This window comes from Rhinatrema bivittatum, chromosome 4 (assembly GCF_901001135.1).
Source record: "Rhinatrema bivittatum chromosome 4, aRhiBiv1.1, whole genome shotgun sequence".
Taxonomy (NCBI): Eukaryota; Metazoa; Chordata; class Amphibia; order Gymnophiona; family Rhinatrematidae; genus Rhinatrema; species Rhinatrema bivittatum.
This window is the reverse complement of record NC_042618.1, coordinates 190,251,483-190,277,377: the sequence shown is the minus strand read 5'-3', so window position 1 is coordinate 190,277,377 and position 25,895 is coordinate 190,251,483. Positions and strand designations below refer to the sequence as shown.

Here is a 25,895-nt window from a genome sequence, read left to right as displayed (position 1 = left end):
AGATACATCGGAGAAGTGGAGAGAACATCCCTGTTCAGTACCCAAGCAGTCAGGAAGAGGTTGTCTCAGCTTTGTTGTTTTGGAGAATTATATTTGGATTGTGTATCTGTTCCTGTCTCTGTGAAGATTTGTTTCTTCTGCCTGGAGGATGTCAGAGAAGAGAAGTTCTGTGTTTCCCACCCTGTAGCATAAAGAGGGACAGCAGTGACTTACTACCGAAGTAGTATTTCTGTTTTGGGTTTTTTTTTGTGAGAAGATTTTTGTGTCTCTAACCCCTGGGGCAGGTCACATCCTTTTACTTGCTGCGAGGGGCACATAGGAAAATAAAGAAGAGATGGACCCTTTCTTTCCAACTTCATTCACTGGGTCTCAGTCTCCCTCCCCCCTCAGAGAGTTTTACTTTCTGATTCCAAAGATTCAAGATGTGGGGGAGATGAAGAATAGTTCTTATACCCTGCTTTTTGCAATGTCAGCCCTTCCTCTATCCTTGGTATACAGCATTTCTTATTAACACTGTCTCTTAGGGATGTGAATCGTTTTTTGACGATTTAAAATATCGTCCGATATATTTTAAATCATAAAAAATCGTTAGAGGCACGATAAAATAGGAATTCCCCTGATTTATCGTCAAAAATCGTAAATCGGGGGAGGGGGGAGGGGAAGGGGGAGGGCGGGAAAACCGGCACACTAAAACAACCCTGAAACCCACCCCGACCCTTTAAAATAAATCCTCCACCCTTCCAAACCCCCCCAAAATGTTTTAAATTACCTGGGGTCCAGTGGGGGGGTCCCGGTGTGATCTTCCACTCTCGGGCCACAGCTGCGTTGATAGAAATGGCGCCGGCGCTACCTTTGCCCTCTCATATGACAGGGCAAACGTAGCGCCGGCGCCATTTTGGTTCCTGTCCCCCGACGTCACGAGCACAGGAGATTACTCCCGGACCCCCGCTGGACCACCAGGGACTTTTGGCCAGCTTGGGGGGGTCTCCTGACCCCCCCAAGACTTGCCAAAAGTCCAGCGGGGGTCCGGGAGCGACCTCTTGCACTTGTTGCCGTATTGCAAAATGGCGCTGGCCGTATGGCTGTATTGCCATATTGCAAAATGGCGCCGGCCATATGGCCATATTTTGGGGGGGTTCGGGAGGGTGGGGGATTTATTTTAAAGGGTCGGGTGGGTTTTAGGGTTGTTTTAGTGTGCCGGTTTTCCCGCCCTCCCCTGATTTACGATTTAAACGATTTAAAACAAAAACGCGACGATCAGATTCCCTCCCCCCCCAGCCAAAATCGATCGTTAAGACGATCGATCACACGATTCACATCTCTACTGTCTCTGCATCCAATAGACACACGGTGAGAAGAAAGGTGGTTTCTGTTTAGATGACTGAATGATATTTATACTCCAATTTGTTTCTTAATTTAAGCCCCATAAATTATAAGACAGAAGAAAGTTATAATAAACTTGTGACTCCCTTTTTTACTAAAGTTTCTACTCTTACTGGAAGCACTCTAGTTCCTATTGTAGCACTTGGTGGGCACTTCTCACTCCCTTTATGTAATGGGATGAATCCGTCCCTGCTGCACATCCCTAATACAGGTGCCCCATTCCACTGCAACCAGGCGGGGAATTGGCTCTCACAAGGAATTCTCAAAACTTGGTTTAAAAGAGTTCAAAATTAAGCTTAAAGATTAGATAGACAAGTCAATGGGAGGGTGAGTCCTAAATGGGAAAACTTCCTTATTCCTTTCCCATAAATTAGGAAAAATTAGCAAGCAGGAGGCAGAGAGCTTCTGCTTCAATTAAATCCAAACCAAAAATGCATGAGGCTAGATAGTTCTTTGGGGGGTTATAAACAGTTAGGATCACCATCTGCAGTTCCCACATGGGGGAGCACAACCCAAACCTCTCTTACTAATCTCTACACAAAACCTCTTCAATCAATTGCTATACTCTTTTAGTTAGGGAAACCAAAGAATCCCTACATGTCCTTTTCATTCAGAAAGTTAAGAGATAGATTCAAAACAATAAATTCCTTTTTAACGTTAACAAGACCAAAGTAATTTTGCTAACAATGTGAAAAACTCTTTCCCCTGATGCGCCCTCAGAAATAATTATCAAAGGCCACATTTCAAGAATGTGGGGATTGTCACTGATAAAACCACAAATACTAAATATTGTTTAAAGTTATTTCTTCAAGTCACACATGCTAAGGCAATTGCAACCATTGCTGTTATCACAGGAATCTTGTTCCATGCTACAAGCCTTAATCCTGGCTGCTCTTTATTACAGCAACACCACCTTATATTTGGGTCTGCCAGCCAGTTCCAGCAGGGCCCTACTGATTGTCCAGAATTTGGCTACCCGGCTATTGACTGGTACAGGGATGCAGGACCATATTAATCCTGTCTTGGCTTCCCTGCACTGGTTACCAGTTGAGCAGCGCATTCAATACAAAGCCTTGATTTTCCCATGGTTTAACACTATTTTGCAATCAACCCAAAAGCAGAAACCTTTGATTAACCAATTCAACAAAACAAAACAAGGGCAAACAAAAGTCAGAATTCTAATATAAATAAATTGTTTTAACCATTTATCGCAAACATGGCATCAGATAAAAGATGTATGAACATTTTCAGTTTTCTTATGTTAGGAAGTAGGTGTTGTTTGATAATGTTCGTTTTTGTTGTGTTTGATTTTTCCAGATATATGGTCAATGGACAATCGACAGAGCATTTTTGAATGTGAGAAACATTACCTCTGAGGCAGGTGACTTTGGTCTTCGAAACATGAGCTCAAGTCGTTTTCAAGAAATGGTCAAACAGTTGTTGTATATGAGATGAGTGGTCAATGATGCTCATAGAGAAGATATGTTTGGATTATTTTAGTGTGGGACTATTGAAGAGAGTGAGGGTGGTTTCTATGTTCCATGAATAATAGGAGATAATGTCAAGAGTTTTTGGAAAGTTATAAATTAAAATAACGAACTGGCAGATGAATGATAATACCATTGCATATTTCTGATATCGCCTTAGGCCCGTTGTGTGGTGAGAGGCAGTGGTTACAAATTTTCATGCATCTTATCTGCTGCCATGTTCACGATAAATGGTTAAAACAATTTATTTATATTAGAATTCTATTTTTGTTTTGCTTTTTTTTGTTTGAAATAACACTATTTTGTGCATTTATCACTCACCCCGTAAAATCAAGCTTGCAAATAAAAATCTCCTAGAGGTCCCATCATCAAGGTTCATACATATTTGTGTGTTAGGGATCGAGCTTTTTCAGTGGCCAGTCTGACTATCTGGAATACTTTACCTGAGCAGCTGCGAACAATGATTTGTACAAAAACTTTTAAGAAGGCTTTAAAGACCTACCTCTTTTCCCAAGTCTTTGGGTAAATTAATGTAGGCTCAACAAGATTAAACCACGAGCAACCTTTACATGTTGTAATGTAATAGATGTAATTTTTATTTTAAATTTTATTGCTGTGATATCTTTTATTATCCTTTGCATTTATGTATGTCTATTTTATTATGAACCACCTCAAGCACATTTGTAGGAGCGAGGATTATAAATTTTGAAAACAGATAAATAAAATAAGTTTTGGCCACCCTTCCTGTTGTGCTTCCTCGGCCAGTCCTGCTCAACTCTCCCTTCCATCTACAAGCTCCGGGCTTATCTCCTCTGCTGCCGCAGCCAGTGTGCAGCGTCCCCAGCTCCCCCATTCACCATTTCCGATGCCGGCCTCACAGCGGAGCTCCAGTAAGGGCTCCGCATCTTCCTTCTCCTCGGCACGCAGCTGATGTCACCTTATTTAAAGGGCCAAGCACGGGAAACCGAAACCCAGCACTCCATGATGACACCATTTAGTCCCACTATATAAGGCAGGCCCGTTCCCCTGAACAGTGCCTTGGCAATCGGGTTGTACACTCCGGTGTTGCTAGTTCGCCCTCCAGTGTCTCTTGCTCTAGTGTCTTTTGTTTCAGTGTCTCCTGGTCCAGCATCTCCTGTTCCTTCGTCTCTCCATTCCTGGTAGTACCCTTTGGACTGATCTCATGGAACATGACCTCTGCCTGACCTGACATCACACGGATTGACTCCTAATACTACCCCTACTTTGGCTGACCATTCTGGACTGATACTCTGGCCTTGATCATCGCTATATACTTGGACACCCTCTTCTGGCCTCCTGCGACCTCTGGACTTCCCTGTTTGGGCACCGACTGCGCACCCGTGTTCATGGTGGGCACCCCTCTGAACTTTCTCTCTAGGAGACCCTGTGAGGCCCACCTAAGACCAGGCAGGCCGGGTAACCAAGGGCTCAACCTGAGGGAACCCCGGGTTGCTATTGGTGAAGTCCAGCTAGCTTCTGTCTCCTCCTGTGATCCGCCTCCTGGTGGCAGGTGCTCTCCGGGTCCGACCAGAGGGCCGTAGCAATCCTGCACCAGGCCAAGGGTCCACTTTCAGCGAAACACTTCCTGCTGGGAGAGGTGATTGAGGATTTTAAATCTTTGCAGCATTTGGGACTTTCAAACTCATAGATGCATTTGTAACATCTGAGAGGAGAGTGAGGATAGAAAAAAGAGTTGAGCTGGAGACCCCCACTGGAGTCTACACTTAGGAACAGAGAGGACTGAGTGGATAGGACTCTGGGAGAGAATCTGTGACCTTATATATTTTTTCTTTCATCTTGGGAATGGAGCCCATTTCTAGATGGGCCCTCGCTGCTAAGAGTCTATCTTCCAAATCCTGGGAAGAGAGGTCATGTTAGTGCCAGTCTCCCTGATGGATATTTACCCAGAGAAACAGGCGGGAGACTGTGGATGGAGACTCAACATAACATCAAGAACATGTACTAATGCCTGATGTCAACCCCTGCAGATTTTTTATGGTAAACTCTTTTTTTTTTTTAGAACACTTCACTCAAGTGTCCAGCGTGATTATCATCCATTCAACAAAATGCAAGTATACCCAGGAGGAGAGAGAGAGAGAAAGAGATAGTTCCCTTCTGCATCCTTGGGAACTGGAGTTTCATTCTTCTTCCATTCAGAGAATCTACACCCCAGAACTGAATGGAGTTGTGGCTGTATACAATGACTTAACCCCATGACAGAGTGTGACCCCTGTATATTTTAGACAGAAACCCTGAAGTAGGGGCTTGTGGTAACTTGAGCAGTAGCAGTTTGGGAACAGCCAGAAGGAAAAAGGAGGCAGACTCTGGCTGTTCCTTAAGTGTCATTTATGTACAGTGAAAACAAACAAAAGTGTAGTGCACAGCAAAACCAAACAACTTAAGCAGCTCACCTTGGCTTCAGGAATCTCACAACTCACAAAGGAAAGTACAAACTAGCAAAACATTCACTTGGACTCAGCTCACCTTGACTTCAGGCAAGTCCTGAACATAAACATAGCAGATCTTAACAATGTCAGTCTGAAACCTTAAATGTAGCAGATCTTCTCACATGTTGGGACTATGTCTCTTGTCCAGGGCCTGCTTAACCCTTCTAGGCCCTGAGGTCTTATATTCTGGTTAAGGACTCTTCCCTTCATCCAGGATTCCCTGTGAGTCTCAATCTTAAGGAGGACCAGGAAAGACAGCTGTTCTCAGTCCTCTAAGTTAGTCTCAGGGAGTTTTCTGTATACTCCCTCACAGCGCTATACAGATAAAGTTGTCCATCGAATTATGCACCAGATATTTAGCTGACCAGAGTTAATTGTTTGCTTAGGACAGCTAGCACTGACTGGCCAAAGCTTAACTGCACACTGGGAAAGTCTCAAGTCCTCCTTTTTTGTCCAGCTAAATTTTATGCAAGCTCTGATTTGGCCCAACAAAATATAGCTGGTCAGCAGTGGGGATAAGGAGCTGCAAGAATTAAAACAACAAGGATTGTCTAGCTAACTCCTGAAGTCAGTTGGACAAAAACCTTTTAATATCAGTATTTATACATTTATTTAAATGTAGGGATCCTGTCAGTCCCCTACTAATACTCGGACAGGAATATGCCATTTGGATATATGGGGAGACAGGTTGTAGTAAGTTGGGTTTGCAGCTCGCCATGTGGCAGCCAGCAATGGTAGTGTCCCCAATGTTTTTCTACAGAGATTACCATGTTACTCTTGTGGATACATTTTGCTTTCAAGGAAGCAACAACTCTTAAGCTGTGCTCTTATTTTTCTAATTATCAACTTTAAGCTGCATAGAATGAGCTTTTGAATGAGAGTCTCTTTCTACCCTCTCATACCACCTTTAACTTATTTCCTTTAGGAGTGCCAAATCCTTTTGGACTCAACTAAACTGCTTGAGTTTTCTCTTCTAATAAATGGAGAAGGTTCTCTTCATGTAAGTGGAACCTGAGATCATAAGAATCTAAGGAGAGGATGACTTTCAGACATCCTGAGAGAAAGAGGAAGGAGATAAGGGAAAGAAGAAGAGATGGAGCACATCACTGGCACATGTGAAACCCAACTTTCAAGGGAAATTGAGGCTAAAGCGATGCTACCAGTTAAATGAACTGCAGAAGAGGAAAAAAAAGAGGACAACACAGCCTTGTAACATGATATGGCAGCCCAGGAAACCTAGACTGAGATTGAAAAGATTGTCAGATCCCTTACTGTGAAGAAGCTTAAATGACCATTGAATAGATGAGTCAGAGACTCAGGTGGGGGATTTGCATGTCACAGCCCCCTGAACTACTGTTGTTAACGTGCAGTCAAATATTACTTTAAATCAAAGGATAGCAAAATCCTAAATTAAAGAACTATGACTGGAGAGTCCTACATTGGAGAATTCTGAATGAGAGAGATTTGAGAGAAAATGTACTGAAAAACAGTCCTAGGAAGCAAACAGATTCTCACCTTCAATAAAAAGGGAAGTCAGAGCCTTGGGTACCCAGTTCTCAGACAACAGAAAAAAAAGGCAAGGCAGGATGGAAGGGTGTGCACACATTCTCTTTCCATAGTGCTGCCTGGGTCTTGGCCTTTTGGCTGAGAGAAGAAAACCCATCCAGGCTGGGTAACAGCGACTGACAGGCCATGAGCTTAGCGGAGCAAAAATAACTGAAAGCTGAGACTGTACAGGACCCAAATCACTGAACAGTAAACAAGCCATGAGCCTAATAGAGCTGTAAACCCAAGCCAGAAAAAACTCACCTACCAAGGGATAAGAACTGGCAGATCTGGAGGTAAAGCAGCCCCCAGAAGGAAGGGGACCACAGCAGCAGATCTAGATGTCCCCCAGGAGAGTGTGGACCCAAGCAGCAGATCGAGTAGGCCCCCAAGACGAAGGGGACACCAGTGGCAGATCGGGAGTTGACCCTGAGTCCCCCTTGAGCAAGACAACCTCAGCGGGGGATCAAGCAGTTCCCCAGGAAAAAGAGGACACAGTTGGGTTACCCAGGAGGGCGTGGACTCCAGCAGCATTCCAGGAGGCAGAGTCAGATCTCCCCAGAAGGGTGTGGACCCCAGCAACAGACCAGGAGGTGGAGTCGGGTTTCTAGGAGGGTGTGGACCCCTAGTGTTGGTATGGACTCTTCAGCAGAGTAGAAGAAGCAATGAGGAGATGGCAGCAGTTTAGATATATTTTACCCCCAGGACAACACTGCCTACCAGTCCGGTTGCATCTTTTCACATGGGTGAGACTTGGCGAAAAAAGGGGTAGGATAATAATAACACTTGATTAAGCAGGAATTCAAGAGATCCTGTCTATTCTATATGATGGTATACTGTGGGGACCAGCAACCACAAAGTGCCAACTACTAAATGTTCTTGCTACCTTGTAGAAGTGTATATAGTTGTGTGGCCTGAGACCATTAACCAGAAGTAGATAAGTATTGTACCATCTTTAAAGTGAAGTATACAGCTGTAAAGACTTTACACACATCACTGCACCTAACAGTAAATGAAAAATGTTGGAAACCACCAAACAACTCTCATGTGTCTTATTGAGCAGTGAGTTTTTCATTCTCTACAGGACTTGTTTTGTGGGGGAACAGCCTGGAATGCAGGTTCCCCCGCTTCTTTCAGACTTGAGAGGCAGAGCAACAAGAGTGTTCTGCTCCATTCCCTCTCCTCCAGTCAGCCCATCAAGCATTTCAAAAACAATGATTTGGCAGTAGAATTTATAACTATATTTATACTTTGTTTAATTGGTACTTTGTTCTATTGTTCTATGTAAAGCCCCTCCCCTTTTTTGGGAATTTCACTGTTTTATGTAAACCGGAGTGATTTGTATTTCATACAAGAACATCGGTATATAAAAATTAAAAATAAATAAATAAATAATTAAATAACTGAGAGCAAGAGAGCATTACGGCATGCTGTCCTGCTTTTCAAAATATTGCAACTATACTGTTACTTAAAACTGTGAGGTCCGATTGTGGTAGGATTTGAACCAGAGATGCTACCGGTCAGGATGCAGATGCCCTGGCTGAGAACATGGGAAAAGGCCAAAGCCCCAGGAGGATTGGCCCAAGTATATATCCTCCAAAACTATACCCCATAGGAACCAGAATAGTTGGATGACCAGTACTTAGGGGTTACTGGAAAAAAAAAAAGTGCTGCCAGCAATATGAATGCTTCCCAGCTTCTTGCCATTGAACTTTCATCCTCCGTTTTGACTCTGTATTTTACTTGCTGGCTGGTGAGCAGGACCTGCCCTGCCCTGGACACTGGGCCTACTCATCTGCAGATTTTATTGAGCTCTGGTCCAGGAATGAAACTATTGGTTCCCAATACCAAACCTGACCGGTTACCTGATAAAAAGGAAGTCAATGCTTGGACCTATACCTCATCTATATGTCTGTCTGTTCTACAGGAACCTGTAAGTACAGCCTGCTGGGGAGTGGAGACAAATAAAGAAATAAAGGTCAGCATAGAAACTGTGGATGACTTTCACCCGATACTCATGTGACCTAGTATTCTGATCTTGCTTGACTGATTTCTATCTGTACTTACCCTGACTGTTTGTCTTATTCTATTAGTGATTTGTAACTAAGGTCAATAAATTATTTTCATTATATTTAGCCATCATTAGAAATTGCAATCGAAGGGTAGAGATACCATTTATGAATGCATAATTAATCTGGCAAATTCTGCATTTTAGAAAGTGCGGTGAAGCAGGTAAGAGCTGTATAACTTACCTCGATCTCTTGCCGGAGGACTGTAGAGAAAGTCACGTGACACTGGAAAATCTGCAGAAAAGAAGACAGAAAGTTGAAGATGGTAGAAGCTACTGAAGTATTTCCAATGTGGCAGTACTATGTACCCTGCTAATCTGCTGATATAGTGCTGCAAAAAAGAACCCTGCCATTTTACAATAAGTAAGGATTTGATATTAAGCCCAATCGTATGCAGGCAAAGTTAACCAGACAATTTTGTATGGATATTCATCCCAAATAAAGTTAGGTTGAATATCTTGTCTAATGTAAACTGTAGGTAGAGATCCCCATCCTGGGGCCCCCACTAAATGTCTCTAGCTCAGGCTTTGCTAAGGGAGTGAGGAGGGAGCAAACTATTCCTAGCTAGGAAATCCTCTAAGCATGCGGAGAGTGCTGCTTCCCACATGCATAACTGCAGGAGGGTTAGAGAGTAATCTGCCATTTTGAGTTGGATTTTGAGGAAGGAGGGGTGTTAAGTTTTGTGGAGATCTTCAGCCTTCCTATCTAGGCCCCATGGTCAGATACATTGGAAAAGGGGAGAGAACATCCCTGTTCAGTACCCAACCAGTCAGGAAGAGGTTGTCTCAGTTTTATGTAAGCAGTTGTTTTGGAGAATTATATTTCGATTGTGTATCTGTTCCTGTCTCTGGGAAGATTTGTTTCTTCTGCCTGGAGGATGTCAGAGAAGAGAAGTTCTGTGTTTCCCACCCTGCAGCACAAAGAGGGACAGCAGTGACTTACTACCGAAGTAGTATTTCTGTTTTGGGTTTTTTTTTGTGAGAAGATTTTTGTGTCTCTAACCCCTGGGGCGGGTCACATCCTTTTACTTGCTCCCAGGGGCACATAGGTAAATAAAGAAGAGATGGACCCTTTCTTTCCAACTTCATTCACTGTGTCTCAGTCTCCCTCCCCCCTCAGAGAGTTTTATTTTCTGATTCCAAGGATTCAAGATGTGGGGGGATGAAGAATAGTTCTTATACCCTGCTTTTTGCAATGTCAGTCCTTCCTCCATCCTTGGTATACAGCATTTCTAATTAACACTGTCTCTGCATCCAATAGACACATGGTGAGAAGAAAGGTGGTTTCTGTTTAGATGACTGAATGATATTTATACTCCAATTTGTTTCTTAATTTAAGCCCCATAATTTATAAGACAGAAGAAAGTTATAATAAACTTGTGACTCCCTTTTTTACTAAAGTTTCTACTCTTACTGGAAGCACTCTAGTTCCTATTGTAGCACTTGGTGGGCACTTCTCACTCCCTTTATGTAATGGGATGAATCCGTCCCTGCTGCATATCCCTAATACAGGTGCCCCATTCCACTGCAACCAGGCAGGGAATTGGCTCTCACAAGGAATTCTCAAAACTTGGTTTAAAAGAGTTCAAAATTAAGCTTAAAGATTGGATAGACAAGTCAATGGGAGGCTGACTCCTAAATGGGAAAACTTCCTTATTCCTTTCCCATAAATTAGGAAAAATTAGCAAGCAGGAGGCAGAGAGCTTCTGCTTCAATTAAATCCAAACTAAAAATGCATGAGGCTAGATAGTTCTTTGGGGGGTTATAAACAGTTACGATCACCATCTGCAGTTCCCACATGGGGGAGCACAACCCAAACCTCTCTTACTAATCTCTACACAAAACCTCTTCAATCAATTGGTATACTCCTTTTAGTTAGGGAAACCAAAGATTCCCTACATGTCCTTTTCATTCAGATAGTTAAGAGATAGATTCAAAACAATAAATTCCTTTTTAACGTTAACAAGACCAAAGTAATTTTGCTGACAATGTGAAAACCCCTTTCCCCTGATGCCCCCTCAGAAATAATTATCAAAGGCCACATTTCAAGAATGTGGGGATTGTCACTGATACAAATTTGTCAATAAAACCACAAATACTAAATATTGTTTAAAGTTCTTTCTTCAGATCACACATGCTAAGGCAATTGCAACCATTGCTGTTATCACAGGAATCTTGTTCCATGCTACAAGCCTTAATCCTGGCTGCTCTTTATTACAGCAACAACACCTTATATTTGGGTCTGCCAGCCAGTTCCATCAGGGCCCTACTGATTGTCCAGAATTTGGCTACCCGGCTATTGACTGGTACAGGGATGCAGAACCATATTAATCCTGTATTGGCTTCCCTGTACTGGTTACCAGTTGAGCAGCGCAGCAGCCTTGATTTTCCCATGGTTTAACACTATTTTGCAATCAACCCAAAAGTAGAAACCTTTCATTAACCAATTCAACAAAACAAAACAAGGGGAAACAAAAGTTAGAATTCTAATATAAATAAATTGTTTTAACCATTTATTGCAAACATGGCATCACATAAAAGATGTATGAACATTTTCAGTTTTCTCATGTTAGGATGTAGGTGTTGTTTGATAATGTTCGTTTTTGTTGTGTTTGATTTTTCCAGATATATGATCATTGGACAATCGACTAGGTATGTGAATCGTTTTTCAACGATTAAAATTATCGTCCGATAATTTTAATATCGTCTTAAATCATTATAGAACACAATACAATAGAAATTCTAACGATTTATCGTTAAAAATCGTTAAATCGTGTTAGTGCGCACTAACAGAAAATGATACAAATTGACACTTTCCAGGTCAGTAAAGGTCAGTTAGGAATGAATATATATTCCTATTGGCTGGCTGCCCTCTTATCTATTGATGTTACCAAGGTTCCCACTGAGGTGATGGTTGGGGGGATGGGAAATGGAAATGGAAACTCAGGAACACTAACAGAAAATGATACAAATTATTGACACTTTCCAGGTCACTAAAGGTCAGTTAGGAATGAATATGTATTCCTATTGGCTGGCTGCCCTCTTATCTATTGATGTTACCAAGGTTCCAACTGAGGTGATGGTTGGGGGGATGGGAAATGGAAACTGTTGGTAGTTGACAAAAAAAGTAATGTGATCAGTCAATATGACTAGAACTTGTGCCCTATTCCTGATACCAGGGGTGTTGTGATCTTCCTGCACTCAGTGCCCTAACCCTGATACCAGGGGTGTTGTGATCTTCCTGCACACAGTCCCTAACCCTGATACCAGGGGTGTTGGGATCTTCCTGCATGCAGTGCCCTATCCCGCCTGCATTACTAGTGAGAGGCTGGCTTCACAGACAGGGGGGAGCTGCCTGACCCTCACTCCTCCCCTCCCCCATGTCCCAGCCAGTGAATGGTGTGTGGGGGAGGGGGGGGGAGGATGGTGAGGCTGAAACAGCTCTCTCCCTGCATTATTAGTGAGAGGCTGGCTTCACAGACAGGGGGGAGCTGCCTGACCCTCACTCCTCCCTTACCCAAGTCCCAGCAAGTGAATGGTGTGTGGGTGAGGGAGGGAGGAGGATGGTGAAGGGTGAGACAGCTCCCTCCCTGCATTACTAGTGATAGGCAGGATTCACAGACAGGAGGGAGCTGCCTGACCCTCACACCTCCCTTCCCCCATGTCCCAGCCAGTGAATGGTGTGTGGGTGAGGGGGGGGGGGGAGGATGGTGAAGGCTGAGACAGCTCCCTCCCTGCATTACTAGTGAGAGGCTGGCTTCACAGACAGGGGGGAGCTGCCTGACCCTCACTCCTCCAGGATGTTGTGATCTTCCTGCACACAGTGCCCTATCCCTAATACCAGGGGTGTTGTCATCTTCCTGCACACAGTGCTCTATTCCTGATACCAGGAGTGTTGTGATCTTCCTGCACGCAGTGCCCTATCCCTGATACCAGGATGTGTGCAAGAAGATCACAACACCCCCGGTAACCAGGATAGGGCACTGCATGCAGGAAGATCACAACACCCCCGGTATCGGGAATACGGCACTGTGTGCAGGAAGATCACAACACTCCTGGTATTAATAGGGATAGGGCACTGCATGCAGGAAGATCACAACACCCCGGAGGAGTGAGGGTCAGGCAGCTCCCCCCTGTCTGTGAAGCCAGCCTCTCACTAGTAATGCAGGGAGGGAGCTGTCTCACCCTTCACCATCCTCCTCCCCCCCCCTCACCCACACACCATTCACTTGCTGGGTCTTGGGGGAAGGAGGAGTGAGGGTCAGGCAGCTCCCCCCTGTCTGTGAAGCCAGCCTCTCACTAGTAATGCAGGCGAGATAGGGCACTGCATGCAGGAAGATCCCAACACCCCTGGAATCAGGGTTAGGGCACTGTGTGCAGAAAGATCACAACACTCCTGGTATTAATAGGGAAAGGACACTGTGTGCAGGAAGATCACAACACCCCTGGTGTCAGGGTTAGGGCACTGTGTGCAGGAAGATCACAACACCCCTGGTATCAGGGTTCGGGCACTGTGTGCAGGAAGATCTCAACACCCCTGGTATCAGGGTTAGGGCACAAGTTCTAGTCACATTGACTGATCACATTACTTTTTTTGTCAAGCTACCAACTGTTTCCATTTCCCATCCCCCATATATTGTCAGTGGGAACCTTGGTAACATGAATAAATAAGAGGGCAGCCAATAGGAATACATATTCATTCCTAAACTGACCTTAACTGACCTGAAAAGTGTCAAATTGTATCATTTTCTGTTAGTGCGCACTAACTCCCGTTAGTGCGCACTAATCGGAAAAAATGATTTTTTAGCTAAAAAATCGTGCCAAACACGATTTTCTTCCTCTGCCAGACGATTTCGATCGTTAAGACGATAGGGCACATGATTCACATCCCTACAATCGACAGAGCATTTTTGAATGTGAGAAACATTACCTCTGAGGCAGGTGACTTTGGTCTTCGAAACATGAGCTCAAGTCATTTTGAAGAAATGGTCAAACAGTTGTTGTATATGAGATGAGTGGTCAATGATGCTCATAGAGAAGATATGTTTGGATTATTTTAGTGTGGGACTATTGAAGAGAGTGAGGGTGGTTTCTATGTTCCATGAATAATAGGAGATAATGTCAAGAGTTTTTGGAAAGGTATAAAGTAAAATAACGAACTGGCAGATGAATGATAATACCATTGTATATTTCTGATATCGCCTTAGGCCCGTTGTGTGGTGAGAGGCGGTGGTTACAAATTTTCATACATCTTTTATATGCTGCCATGTTGACGATAAATGGTTAAAACAATGTATTTATATTAGAATTCTATTTTTGTTTTGCTTTTTTTTTGTTTGAAATAACACTATTTTGTGCATTTATCACTCACCCCGTAAAATCAAGCCTGCAATTAAAAATCTCCTAGAGGTCCCATCATCAAGGTACATACATATCCGCATCTTCCTTCTCCTCGGCATGCAGCTGATGTCGCCCTATTTAAAGGGCCAAGCGTGGGAAACCCAAACCCGGCACTCCATGATGACATCATTTAGTCCCACTATATAAGGCAGGCCCGTTCCCCTGAACAGTGCCTTGGCAATCGGGTTGTATACTCCGGTGTTGCTAGTTTGCCCTCCAGTGTTTGAGCTTGTAGATGGAAGGGAGAGTTGAGCAGGACTGGCCGAGGAAGCACAACAGGAAGGGTGGCCAAAACTTATTTTATTTATCTGTTTTCAAAATTTATAATCCTCGCTCCTACAAATGTGCTTGAGGTGGTTCATAATAAAATAGACATACATAAATGCAAAGGATAATGAAAGATATCATAGCAATAAAATTTAAAATAAAAATGATTTTTTATTCTCCTGGTCCAGCATCTCCTGTTCCTTCGTCTCTCCATTCCTGGTAGTACCCTTTGGACTGATCTCATGGAACATGACCTCTGCCTGACCTGACTACAAGCGGATTGACTCCTAATACTGACCCTGCTTTGGCTGACCATTCTGGACTGATACTCTGGCCTTGAACCACGCTATATACTCGGACACTCTCTTCTGGCCTCCTGCGATCTCTGGACTTCCCTGTTTGGACACCGACTGCGCACCCGTGTTCATGGTGGGCACCCCTCTGAACTTTCTCTCTAGGAGACCCTGTGAGGCCCACCTAAGACCAGGCAGGCCGGGTAACCAAGGGCTCAACCTGAGGGAACCCCGGGTTGCTATTGGTGAAGTCCAGCTAGCTTCTGTCTCCTCCTGTGATCCGCCTCCTGGTGGCAGGCGCTCTCCGGGTCCGACCAGAGGGCCGTAGCAATCCTGCACCAGGCCAAGGGTCCACTTCCAGCGAAACACTTCCTGCTGGGAGATTGAGGTGATTGAGGATTTTAAATCTTTGCAGCATTTGGGACTTTCAAACTCAGAGATGCATTTGTAACATCTGAGAGGAGAGTGAGGATAGAAAAAAAGAGTTGAGCTGGAGACCCCCACTGGAGTCTACACTCAGGAACAGAGAGGACTGAGTGGATAGGACTCTGGGAAAGAATCTGTGACCTTATATATTTTTTCCTTCATCTTGTGAATGGAGCCCATTTCTAGATGGGACCTCGCTGCTAAGAGTCTATCTTCCAAATCCTGGGAAGAGAGGTCATGTTAGTGCCAGTCTCCCTGATGGATATTTACCCAGAGAAACAGGACCATAGTTAATTGTTTGCTTAGGACAGCTAGCACTGACTGGCCAAAGTTTAACTGCACACTGGGAAAGTCTCAAGTCCTCCTTTTTTGTCCAGCTAAATTTTATGCAAGCTCTGATTTGGCCCAACAAAATATAGCTGGTCAGCAGTGGGGATAAGGGGCTGCAAGAATTAAAACAACAAGGATTGTCTAGCTAACTCCTGAAGTCAGTTGGACAAAAACCTTTTAATATCAGTAATTATACATTTATTTAAATGTAGGGATCCTGTCAGTCCCCTACTAATACTTGGACAGGAATATGCCATTTGGATATATGGGGAGACAGGTTGTAGTAGGTTGGGTTTGCAGCTCACCATGTGGCAGCCAGCAATGGTAGTGTCCCCAATGTTTTTCTACAGAGATTACCATGTTACTCTTGTGGATACATTTTGCTTTCAAGGAAGCAACAACTCTTAAACTGTGCTCTTATTTTTCTAATTATCAACTGTAAGCTGCATAGAGACTTCTGTTTTGGATGAGAGTCTCTTTCTACCCTCTCATGCCACCTTTAACTTATTTCCTTTAGGAGTGCCAAATCCTTTTGGACTCAACTAAACTGCTTGTGTTTTCTCTTCTAATAAATGGAGGAGGTTCTCTTCATGTAAGTGGAACCTGAGATGATAAGAATCTAAGGAGAGGATGACTTTCAGACATCCTGAGAGAAAGAGGAAGGAGATAAGGGAAAGAAGAAGAGATGGAGCACATCACTGGCACATGTGAAACCCAACTTTCAAGGGAAATGGAGGCTAAAGATATGCTACCAGTTAGATGAACTGCAGAAGAGGAAAAAAAAGAGGACAACACAGCCTTGTAACATGATATGGCAGCCCAGGAAACCTAGACTGAGATTGAAAAGATTGTCAGATCCCTTACTGTGAAGAAGCTTAAATGACCATTGAATAGATGAGTCAGAGACTCAGGTAGGGGATTTGCATGCCACAGCCCCCTGAACTACTGTTGTTAACTTGCAGTCAAATATTACTTTAAATCAAAGGATAGCAAAATCCTAAATTAAAGAACTATGACTGGAGAGTCCTACATTGGAGAATTCTGAACAAGAGAGATTTGAGAGAAAATGTACTGAAAAACAGTCCTAGGAAGCAAACAGATTCTCACCTTCAATAAAAAGGGAAGTCAGACCCTTGGGTACCTAGTTCTCAGACAACAGAAAAAAAAAGGCAAGGCAGGATGGAAGGGTGTGCACACATTCTCTTTCCATGGTGCTGCCTGGGTCTTAGCCTTTTGGCTGAGAGAAAATTACCCATCCAGGCTGGGTAACAGCGACTGACAGGCCATGAGCTTAGCGGAGCGAAAATAACTGAAAGCTAAGACTGTACAGGACCCAAATCACTGAACAGTAAACAAGCCATGAGCCTAATAGAGCTGTAAACCCAAGCCAGAAAAAACTCTCCTACCAAGGGATAAGAACTGGCAGATGTGGAGGTAAAGCAGTCCCCCAGAAGGAAGGGGACCCCAGCAGCAGATCTAGATGTCCCCCAGGAGAGTGTGGACCCCAGCAGCAGATCGAGTAGGCCCCAAGAGGAAGGGGACACCAGTGGCAGATCGGGAGTTGTCCCTGGGTCCCCCTTGAGCAAGGCAACCTCAGCGGGGAATCAAGCAGTTCCCCAGGAAAAAGAGGACACAGTTGGGTTACCCAGGAGGGCGTGGACTCCAGCAACAGACCAGGAGATGGAGTCGGGTTTCTAGGAGGGTGTGGACCCCTAGTGTTGGTATGGACTCTTCAGCAGAGTAGAAGAAGCAATGAGGAGATGGGAGCAGTTTAGATATATTGGACCCCCAGGCCAACACTGCCTACCAGCCCGGTTGCATCTTTTCACATGGGTGAGACTTGGGGAAAAAAGGAGTAGGATAATAATAACACTTGATTAAGCAGGAATTGAAGAGGTCCTGTCTATTCTATATGATGGTATACTGTGGGGACCAGCAACCCCAGAGTGCCAACTACTAAATGTTCTTGCTACCTTGTAGAAGTGGATATAGTTGTGTGGCCTGAGACCATTAACCAGAAGTAGATAAGTAGTGTACTTATCTAGCTGTAAAGACTTTACACACATCATTGCACCTTATCAGTAAATGAAAAATGTTGGAAACCACCAAACAACTCTCATGGGTCTTATTGAGCAGTGACTTTTTCATTCTCTACAGGACTTGTTTTGTTGGGGAACAGCCTGGAATGCAGGTTCCCCCGCTTCTTTCAGACTTGAGAGGCAGAGCAACAAGAGTGTTCTGCTCCATTCCCTCTCCTCCAGTCAGCCCATCAAGCATTTCAAAAACAATGATTTGGCAGTAGAATTTATAACTGATAGCAAGAGAGCATTACTGCATGCTGTCCCTGCTTTTCAAAATATTGCAACTATAATGTAACTTAAAACTGTGAGGTCTGATTGTGGTAGGATTTGAACCAGAGATGCTGCAGGTCAGGATGCAGATGCCCTGGCTGAGAACACGGGAAAAGGCCAAAGCCCCAGGAGGATTGGCCCAAGTATATATCCTCCAAAACTACACCCCATAGGAACCAGAATAGTTGGATGACCAGTACTTAGGGGTTACAGGAAAAAAAAAGTGTTCCCAGCAATATGAATGATTCCCAGCTTCTTGCCACTGAACTTTGATCCTCTGTTTTGACTCTGTATTTTACTTGCTGGCTGGTGAGCAGGACCTGCCCTGCTCTGGACACTGGGCCTACTCATCTGCAGATTTTATTGAGCCCAGGTCCAGGAATGAAACTATTAGTTCCCAATTCCAAACCTGACCGGTTACCTGATAAAATGGAAGTCAATGCTTGGACCTATACCTCATCTATATGTCTGTCTGTTCTACAGGAACCTGTAAGTACAGCCTGCTGGGGAGTGGAGACAAATAAAGAAATAAAGGTCAGCATAGAAACTGTGGATGATCTTCACCCGATACTCATGTGACTGAGGTATTCTGATCTTGCTTGATTGATTTCTATCTGTACTTACCTTGTCAGTTTGTCTTATTCTATTACTGATTTATAACTAAGGTCAGTAGATTATTTTCATATTTAGCTATCATTAGAAATAGCAATCGAAGGGTAGAGATACCATTTATGAATGCATAATTAATCTGGCAAATTCTGCATTTTAGAGAGTGCGGTGAAGCAGGTTAGAGCTGTATAACTTACCTCGAACTCTTCCCGGATGATTTTTGACACGGTCACGTGACACTGGAGAATCTGCAGAAAAGAAGACAGCAAGTTGAAGATGGTAGAAGCTAGTGAAGTATTTCCAATGTGGCAATACTATGTACCCTGCTAATCTGCTGATATAGTGCTGCAAAAAAGAACCCTGCCATTTTACAATAAGTAAGGATTTGATATTAAGCCCAATCATATGCAGGCAAAGTTAACCAGACAATTTTGTATGGATATTCATCCCAAATAAAGTTAGGTTGAATATCTTGTCTAATGTAAACTGTAGGTAGAGATCCCCATCCTGGGGTCCCCACTAAATCTCTATAGCTCAGGCTTTGCTAAGGGAGTGAGGAGGGAGCAAACTATTCCTAACTAGGAAAACCTCTAAGCATGCGGAGAGTGGTGCTTCCCACATGCATAACTGCAGGAGGGCTAGAGAGTTATCTGCCATTTTGAGTTGGATTTTGAGGACGGAGGGGTGTTAAGTTTTGTGGAGTTCTTCAGCCTTCCAATCTAAGCCCCATGGTCAGATACATCGGAAAAGGGGAGAGAACATCCCTGTTCAGTACCCAACCAGTCAGGAAGAGGTCTCAGTTTTGTGTAAGCAGTTGGTTTGGAGAATTATATTTGGATTGTGTCTCTGTTCCTGACTCTGGGAAGATTTTTTCTTCTGCCTGGAGGAAGACAGAGAAAAGAAGCTCTGTGTTTCCCATCCTGCAGCACATAGAGGGACTGCAGTGATTTACTACCGAAGTAGTATTTCTGTTTTGGTTTTTTTTTGTGAGAAGATTTTTGTGTCTCTAACCCCTGGGACGGGTCAGATGCTTTTACTTGTTCCCAGGGACATATAGGAAAATAAAGAAGGGATGGAGCCTTTCTTTCCAACTTCATTTACTGTGTTTCAGTCTCCCTCACCCTTTAGGGAGTTTTACTTTCTGAGTCCAAGGTTTCCAGTAGTGGTGATGAACCATAGTTCGTATACCCTGTTTTTTGCAATGTCAGCCCTCCCTCCATCCTTGGTATACAGAACTTCTAATTAACACTGTCCCTGCATCCAATAAGCACACGGTGAGAAGAATGGTGGTGTTGTGTTTGAGGCATTGTGGACCCTTGTTCGCAATGGAGATGATCATGCCCATGGGGAGGAGCCCTGTGGGGATTCACTGCGATTGGCTGACACTGTAACAGACACAGAATGGATAGTGACGGCATTTTAAACCTACTGTTTTGGCGCCAATTATGTCATTCATCCTAGTCAGGTGTCATTCTTAGATGTTCAAATACCATACCGAGACATGCAGTTTCAGACATTCATTTATCGTAAGGCCACAGACCGCAACACACTGTTAGCATATGACATTTTTCACCCACGATGTCTTAAGAACAATATCCCAATGGGTCAATTTCTAAGACTCAGGCAGCTATGTACCACGAAGCATGAATATATAAAACAAGCTAAGTAGATGATGTCACAGTTTCAACAAAGAGGGTATCCCAGAACATTTTTGAAAAGGGCTTATAAATGAGCCCTATATGTAAATAGGGATTCACTATTTCTGCAGCAAACTCAGGACACGAGTCCCTATGTGAATTGTATTTTACCCTTTTCAACATTAAGTAACACCATTTCCAACATTATTCGAAAATATTGGACAGCTTTAGCTGTGGACGAACATCTCCATAGTGGCCTTATGTTCACTTTTCGCAGAGGTAAAAACATACGTGACACACTAGTACACTCTGTTCACTCATATTTGCACACTAGGTCCCACATAGGGACACAAACCATGTGGCCATTGTTCAGTCTGTGAACACACTTCCACTGTTACTGAATTTATACACCCTATAACTAAAAGAATTTTCAAATTGTATGGTGACACGGATTGTGACTCTTCTGGGGTGGTATACATAATTAGCTGCCCATGTGAAAAACTGTAGGTGGGTAAGACATCCCGAAAGATTAAAACCCGTATCATCGAACACAAGTCTAGTATTAAAACAGATAAAGAGAAGGCTCCCCTGGTATCTCATTGGATGCAGTTTTCCCATATACTGTCAGATTTACAATGTATTATTATCAATGTTGTTACACCCCCTGTGAGAGAAGGAGATCTTTCTACCACTCTTATTAGAAGGGAGCAAAAATGGATTTATACTCTCGACACCGACTCTCCAGCCGGGTTGAATGCTGAACTTGAGTGGAGTTATTTTCTCTGACAACTTGTACGTCATCGTTCTTTACTGATCTGTGATTGGTTGAGGAGTCCCCGTCAGTCTTTGGGGCACATTTTGGCGCCAAAACAGTAGGTTTAAAATGCCGTCACTGACGTGAATCTGAGGCGCTCCTGTATAAAATTTGAGATGGTCTATGACACAGGTATGTTCGTTGTATTTTTACTTCATGTATTAAGTTGGCATTTGCTTTGTTTCCCTGTGATATCCTGGTCAATGTGTATGTTCTTTTGCATTTACAGATGGTTTTGTTGTAAAAAATTGCCCCCCCCCCCCGAAGCAGCCAGACGGGCGAAACACAGTCCGTGTTGGGGGAATTGCTATGTAACCTTGCGTTTTACTAAGAGGAGTTGCCGAATTGAAAATAAAAATTACATTTGTGAAATTTGACCAGCAAAGACTTATTTGCACTTATATTTGATATACACTTTGTATCATTACCAGGATTACCCTCTGCTACTGAATTAGCTAAACTCTTCATTAAACACATCTTCTGTCTTCATGGGATGCCCAAACATATCCTATCCGACAGAGGAGTGCAATTTACTGCAAAGTTTTGGAGAGCATTATGTCAGAAGTTTGACATCGCTTTAGATCTAACCTCTGCCTACCATCCTCAGTCTAACGGTCAGACTGAGAGGATGAATAGGACGCTGAAACAATTCCTGCGATCCTACGTCAACTCTAGACAGAACGACTGGGCTGAACTACTGCCTTGGGCAGAATTTGCCATCAATTCACATCCTGCTTCTTCAATGGGGTCTTCCCCTTTCAACTTGTCTATGGGAGACAACCTTTACCTCCGCTGGCCAGGCTACCGCAGCCGAATTATCCCAGCTTTGGAGACAGACGAAGGAACTCCTTCTTAAAGCAGGACAAAAGGCAAAGAGGACCTATGATGCCCATCATCAAAAGGCACCCCAGTTCCAGCCAGGTGACAAGGTCTGGTTAAGACAAAATACCTCCGACTGAAGCTTCCATCTGCAAGATTTGCTCCTCTCTTCATGGGACCTTTCGCCATCCTTCGGCGATTAGGAAATTTAACTTACAATCTCAAACTGCCTCCATCAATGAAGATACACAATGCATTTCATGTATCTCTACTGAAGCCAGTGATACTCTCCGAGTTCACCAGAAAAGAACCAGAGCTCACCAGCCTGGTCACAGAAGATGACATTGAATATGCCGTAGATGACATCCTTGAAGTGCGTAAAAAAGGCAAGACATGGGAGTACCTCATTTCGTGGAAGAACTATGGCCCAGAGGAAAACTCCTGGGAACAACTGGCCAATATTACAGACAAGGAGATACTCCGCCAGTTCCACTTCGCACACCCTCGCAAGCCCAGACCACCTGTAAGAGGTCTTGGAGGGGGCCCTTTGAAGGGGGGTATTGTTGCATCCATCAGTCACAGATGGCTGCGACCGCTCTGCCTTACCTCTTTTTCTCCCCTTTCTCTCTCTCTGGGCAAGATGGTTGTCTCTGGTGCTGAGTGCCGTAGGCCTCGGCGTTCTCAGATCAGCATGGGCATCCCCATCCTCCATGCTCACTCCTATGGCCTCCTAGGGCGTGAGCACGCATATCTCTGAAGCTCAAATACACGTCATGGCGGGAACCTCAGGGGCGGCCCCACCGCATGACGTCAGTACCTCTGGATATAACTAGCCTTCGCTTCCGCTACCTAAACGAGTTAGCGAAGACTTCGCTTCACTACTCTGCCTGCTCTAAGCTGTCAGCTTAGACAATTCACTATCGCTAAGGGCCTCACTCCAGCAGAAGCTCTAGACACCCGCTCCTCGGGGGTCTCACACTTCCTACTACCCTTCGGGGCCTCACTAACCTAGACAACCACTCCTCGGTGGTCTTGTGTCTTATTCTTCCAGGATATTGGACCATTGGGTACTCACTCCTCGAGGGCCTATCCGCTTCATATCCTGCACCATGGACCTTCAGTCCCACCATGCTACCATCAGGAAAAACGCCTGCTCTCCGTGAGTACCTCTACGAGCCGGCGCTCCAACTCCACCCACCAGCCACGGCATTACCCGCTCTGTGGAGACCTGCCTATCGTGAACATCTGGGTGAGACTACGCTACTGAGCCTGTGGAGCATATTGGCACCTCGTGGATTAGTGCCTTACCTTCCTGCTTTATCATCTATTACAGCAGTACAATAAAGACTATCCATTCTGTATCTGCTACTGTGTCAGCCAATCACAGTGATTCCCCATGGGGCTCCTCCCCATGGGTGTGGTCATCTCCATTGCGACCAAGGGTCCACAATGCCTCAAACACAACAGATTGCTAAGTCCATGGACTCGGCTCAGCTTGCAGCCCTGCAGGCCATTCCTGGCCTAGCCCAGCGGATTACAGAACAACAAAAGTCTTTGGAGAACCTTGCTACTGCCTTCAGTCCATTACACGCTCAACTGAACTTCTCAGCTCCTCCTGTAAAGGGTTTCCAGGCACCAGTGGTAACCCTTAAGACCACTGTGCCTCTATCTACACCTACCCGCTTCACAGGTGAAGCCAAAACGTGCAGAGGATTCCTCAATCAGTGCAGAATGCATTTTGCTTTACAGCCTAACTTCTTTCCCACTGAGGCTTCAAAGACCACCTACATCCTGTCGTTCCTTGAAGGATGAGCCCTGTCCTGGGTTTCACCGCTATGGGAACGTATGGACCCTATCCTGAATGACCTATCAGGATTTCTACAACTATTTAAGTCTGTGTTTGATGACCTGGCTCGCCAGACCATCGCTGAATCCGCCTTGCTTCAACTTCAGCCAGGTAACAAGCTACTTACAGACTTTGCCATTGAATTTAAGACTCTAGCATCTGAACTGCATTGGGACACTGGATGCTTATGTGCCATATTTATGGAGGGTCTCAGCTCTCGCATAAAGGACGAACTAGTGGCTTATGATTTGCCTGAATCCCTTGAAGCCCTGATGGAACTAGCAGGGAGAATTGACCTCCGTATCCGCGATCGTACTTAAGAGGCTAAGAGTCCACGAAAATCTACAGTGGGGGCTAACCATCCAAAACCTGTGCCTACTGCTTCCAGCTTACCATCTACACTCCTAGAGGAGGAAAAGCCTATGCAACTAGGCCGAAGCCACTTGACCGCTAAGGAAAGACGTTACCGCAAGTGTATGAGCCTATGCATGTACTGTGGCCAAACGGATCACGCAGTCCAAACCTGTCCCATTTGTCCGGGAAACTGACGGGCTTGGATCTGCAGGAGGCTTCTCCTGGGCCTTACCTCTCCTACTCCTCCATTATGCTTACCTGTATCCCTGCTTTGCAGAGGTCTTGAGTTCCAGACACTCGCTTTCATTGACTCCGGTGCCGGAGGTAATTTTATTCTGAAGCGCTTGGTCGAACATCTGAGGATTCCTACCACACCTATAGACAAGCCTTCCATTCATGGAGAACCACTTCCTGGAGAAGTTTCATTGATCACCCAGGCCATTGGCCTGTGTACTGGAGCCCTCCACTCAAAATCAATTCCCTTTCTAGTGTTGGACAAAGCCATGCATCCGGTGGTGTTGGGTCTGCCGTGGGTTCAAGACCATATGCCACAATTTAATTGGGCCACTTTGGAACTATCCTGGTGGGGACCAGACTGTCATGGTCGGTGTCTTGCTGAAGTTTCACCACTCATTTGCATGCCTACCACTCCATCATTACCTGGCTTACCTCCATAATACGCCTCCTTCCAGGATGTTTTCTCTAAGCAAGCAGCTGATGAGCTTCCTCCACACAGAGAGTTCGATTGTGCCATAAATATGAAGCCAAACTCAGAACCTCCCAAAGGAAAAGTCTACTCTCTTTCTGTAGCTAAAACCAAATCTATGTCTACCTACATACAGGAAAATCTACAAAAGGGCTTTATCAGGCCTTCTAAGTCCCCTGCTGGTACAGGTTTCTTTTTTGTAGGGAAAAAGGATGGCATCTTACACCCCTGCATCGACTACAGGAGTCTGAATGAAATTACCATCAAGGACAGGTAGCCCCTGCCCTTAATATCTGAACTGTTTGATAGACTCCAAGGGGCCAAAATATTTTCCAAATTGGACCTAAAAGGCGCATACAACTTGGTGCGTATTCGAGAAGGAGACGAATGGAAGACTGCTTTTAACACCCGTGATGGTCACTTTGAATACCTCATCATGCCCTTCGGTTTAAGTAACGCACCTGCAGTCTTTCAAAATATGATGAACGACATCTTATTCACTTCCGAAAACCCTGTAAAACGGATGACCTCATCTCAGCCCTCACTGATGAACTTTCCAAACTTGACCTGACCAATGCCAAGTCCGCAATCTCTTCTTGGTCTCATCTAACCAATACAGTTGCCAACAATGTATGCCCTACACAAACCCGAGTACTCAACACAGCAAATCACAAAAAGAAGCCCTGGTACACAGCAGAGCTCAAAACCATGAAACACTATCTATGCAAATTAGAAAAAAGCTGGCATAAGGATCCCACACCAGCCCAACAAGCAAAATTCAGAACATATATTCACACTTACCGTGATGCTATAGACAAAACCAAAAGAAATTTTTATTCCCAAAGAATCCATCAATTCCAATTTAATGCTCGTGCCCGCTTTGAATTTGTATCAAATCTAACTAAAACTCCCTCCACCACCACTTCTAACTCGGATGACAAGAACAACTGCAAAAACCTGGCACAATATTTTCACAATAAGATACGTAAAATCATGACATGCTTCCCTGCTCTGTCTCCTCCACCTAATACCCAAGCAACCAACAACAAGGATGATGCCCCTTCCATACTCTCCAATTCCCAACTGTCCAAC

The 25,895-nt window shown here is 44.3% G+C and overlaps 1 protein-coding gene across 1 annotated transcript in view; it reads right to left on the bottom strand.

Annotated features, from left to right (window-relative positions):
- The window catches only part of LOC115090396 (inter-alpha-trypsin inhibitor heavy chain H4-like), a 236,158-nt gene that overhangs the window by 103,812 nt on the left and 106,451 nt on the right, over positions 1 to 25,895 (bottom strand). Inside the window, exons 15-16 of the mRNA XM_029599426.1 lie at positions 18,825 to 18,875; positions 9,136 to 9,186 (exon numbers count right to left, since the gene is read on the bottom strand). Coding sequence (XP_029455286.1) covers positions 9,136 to 9,186; positions 18,825 to 18,875 — 102 coding nt within the window. The remainder of the gene's footprint in view (positions 1 to 9,135; positions 9,187 to 18,824; positions 18,876 to 25,895) is intronic.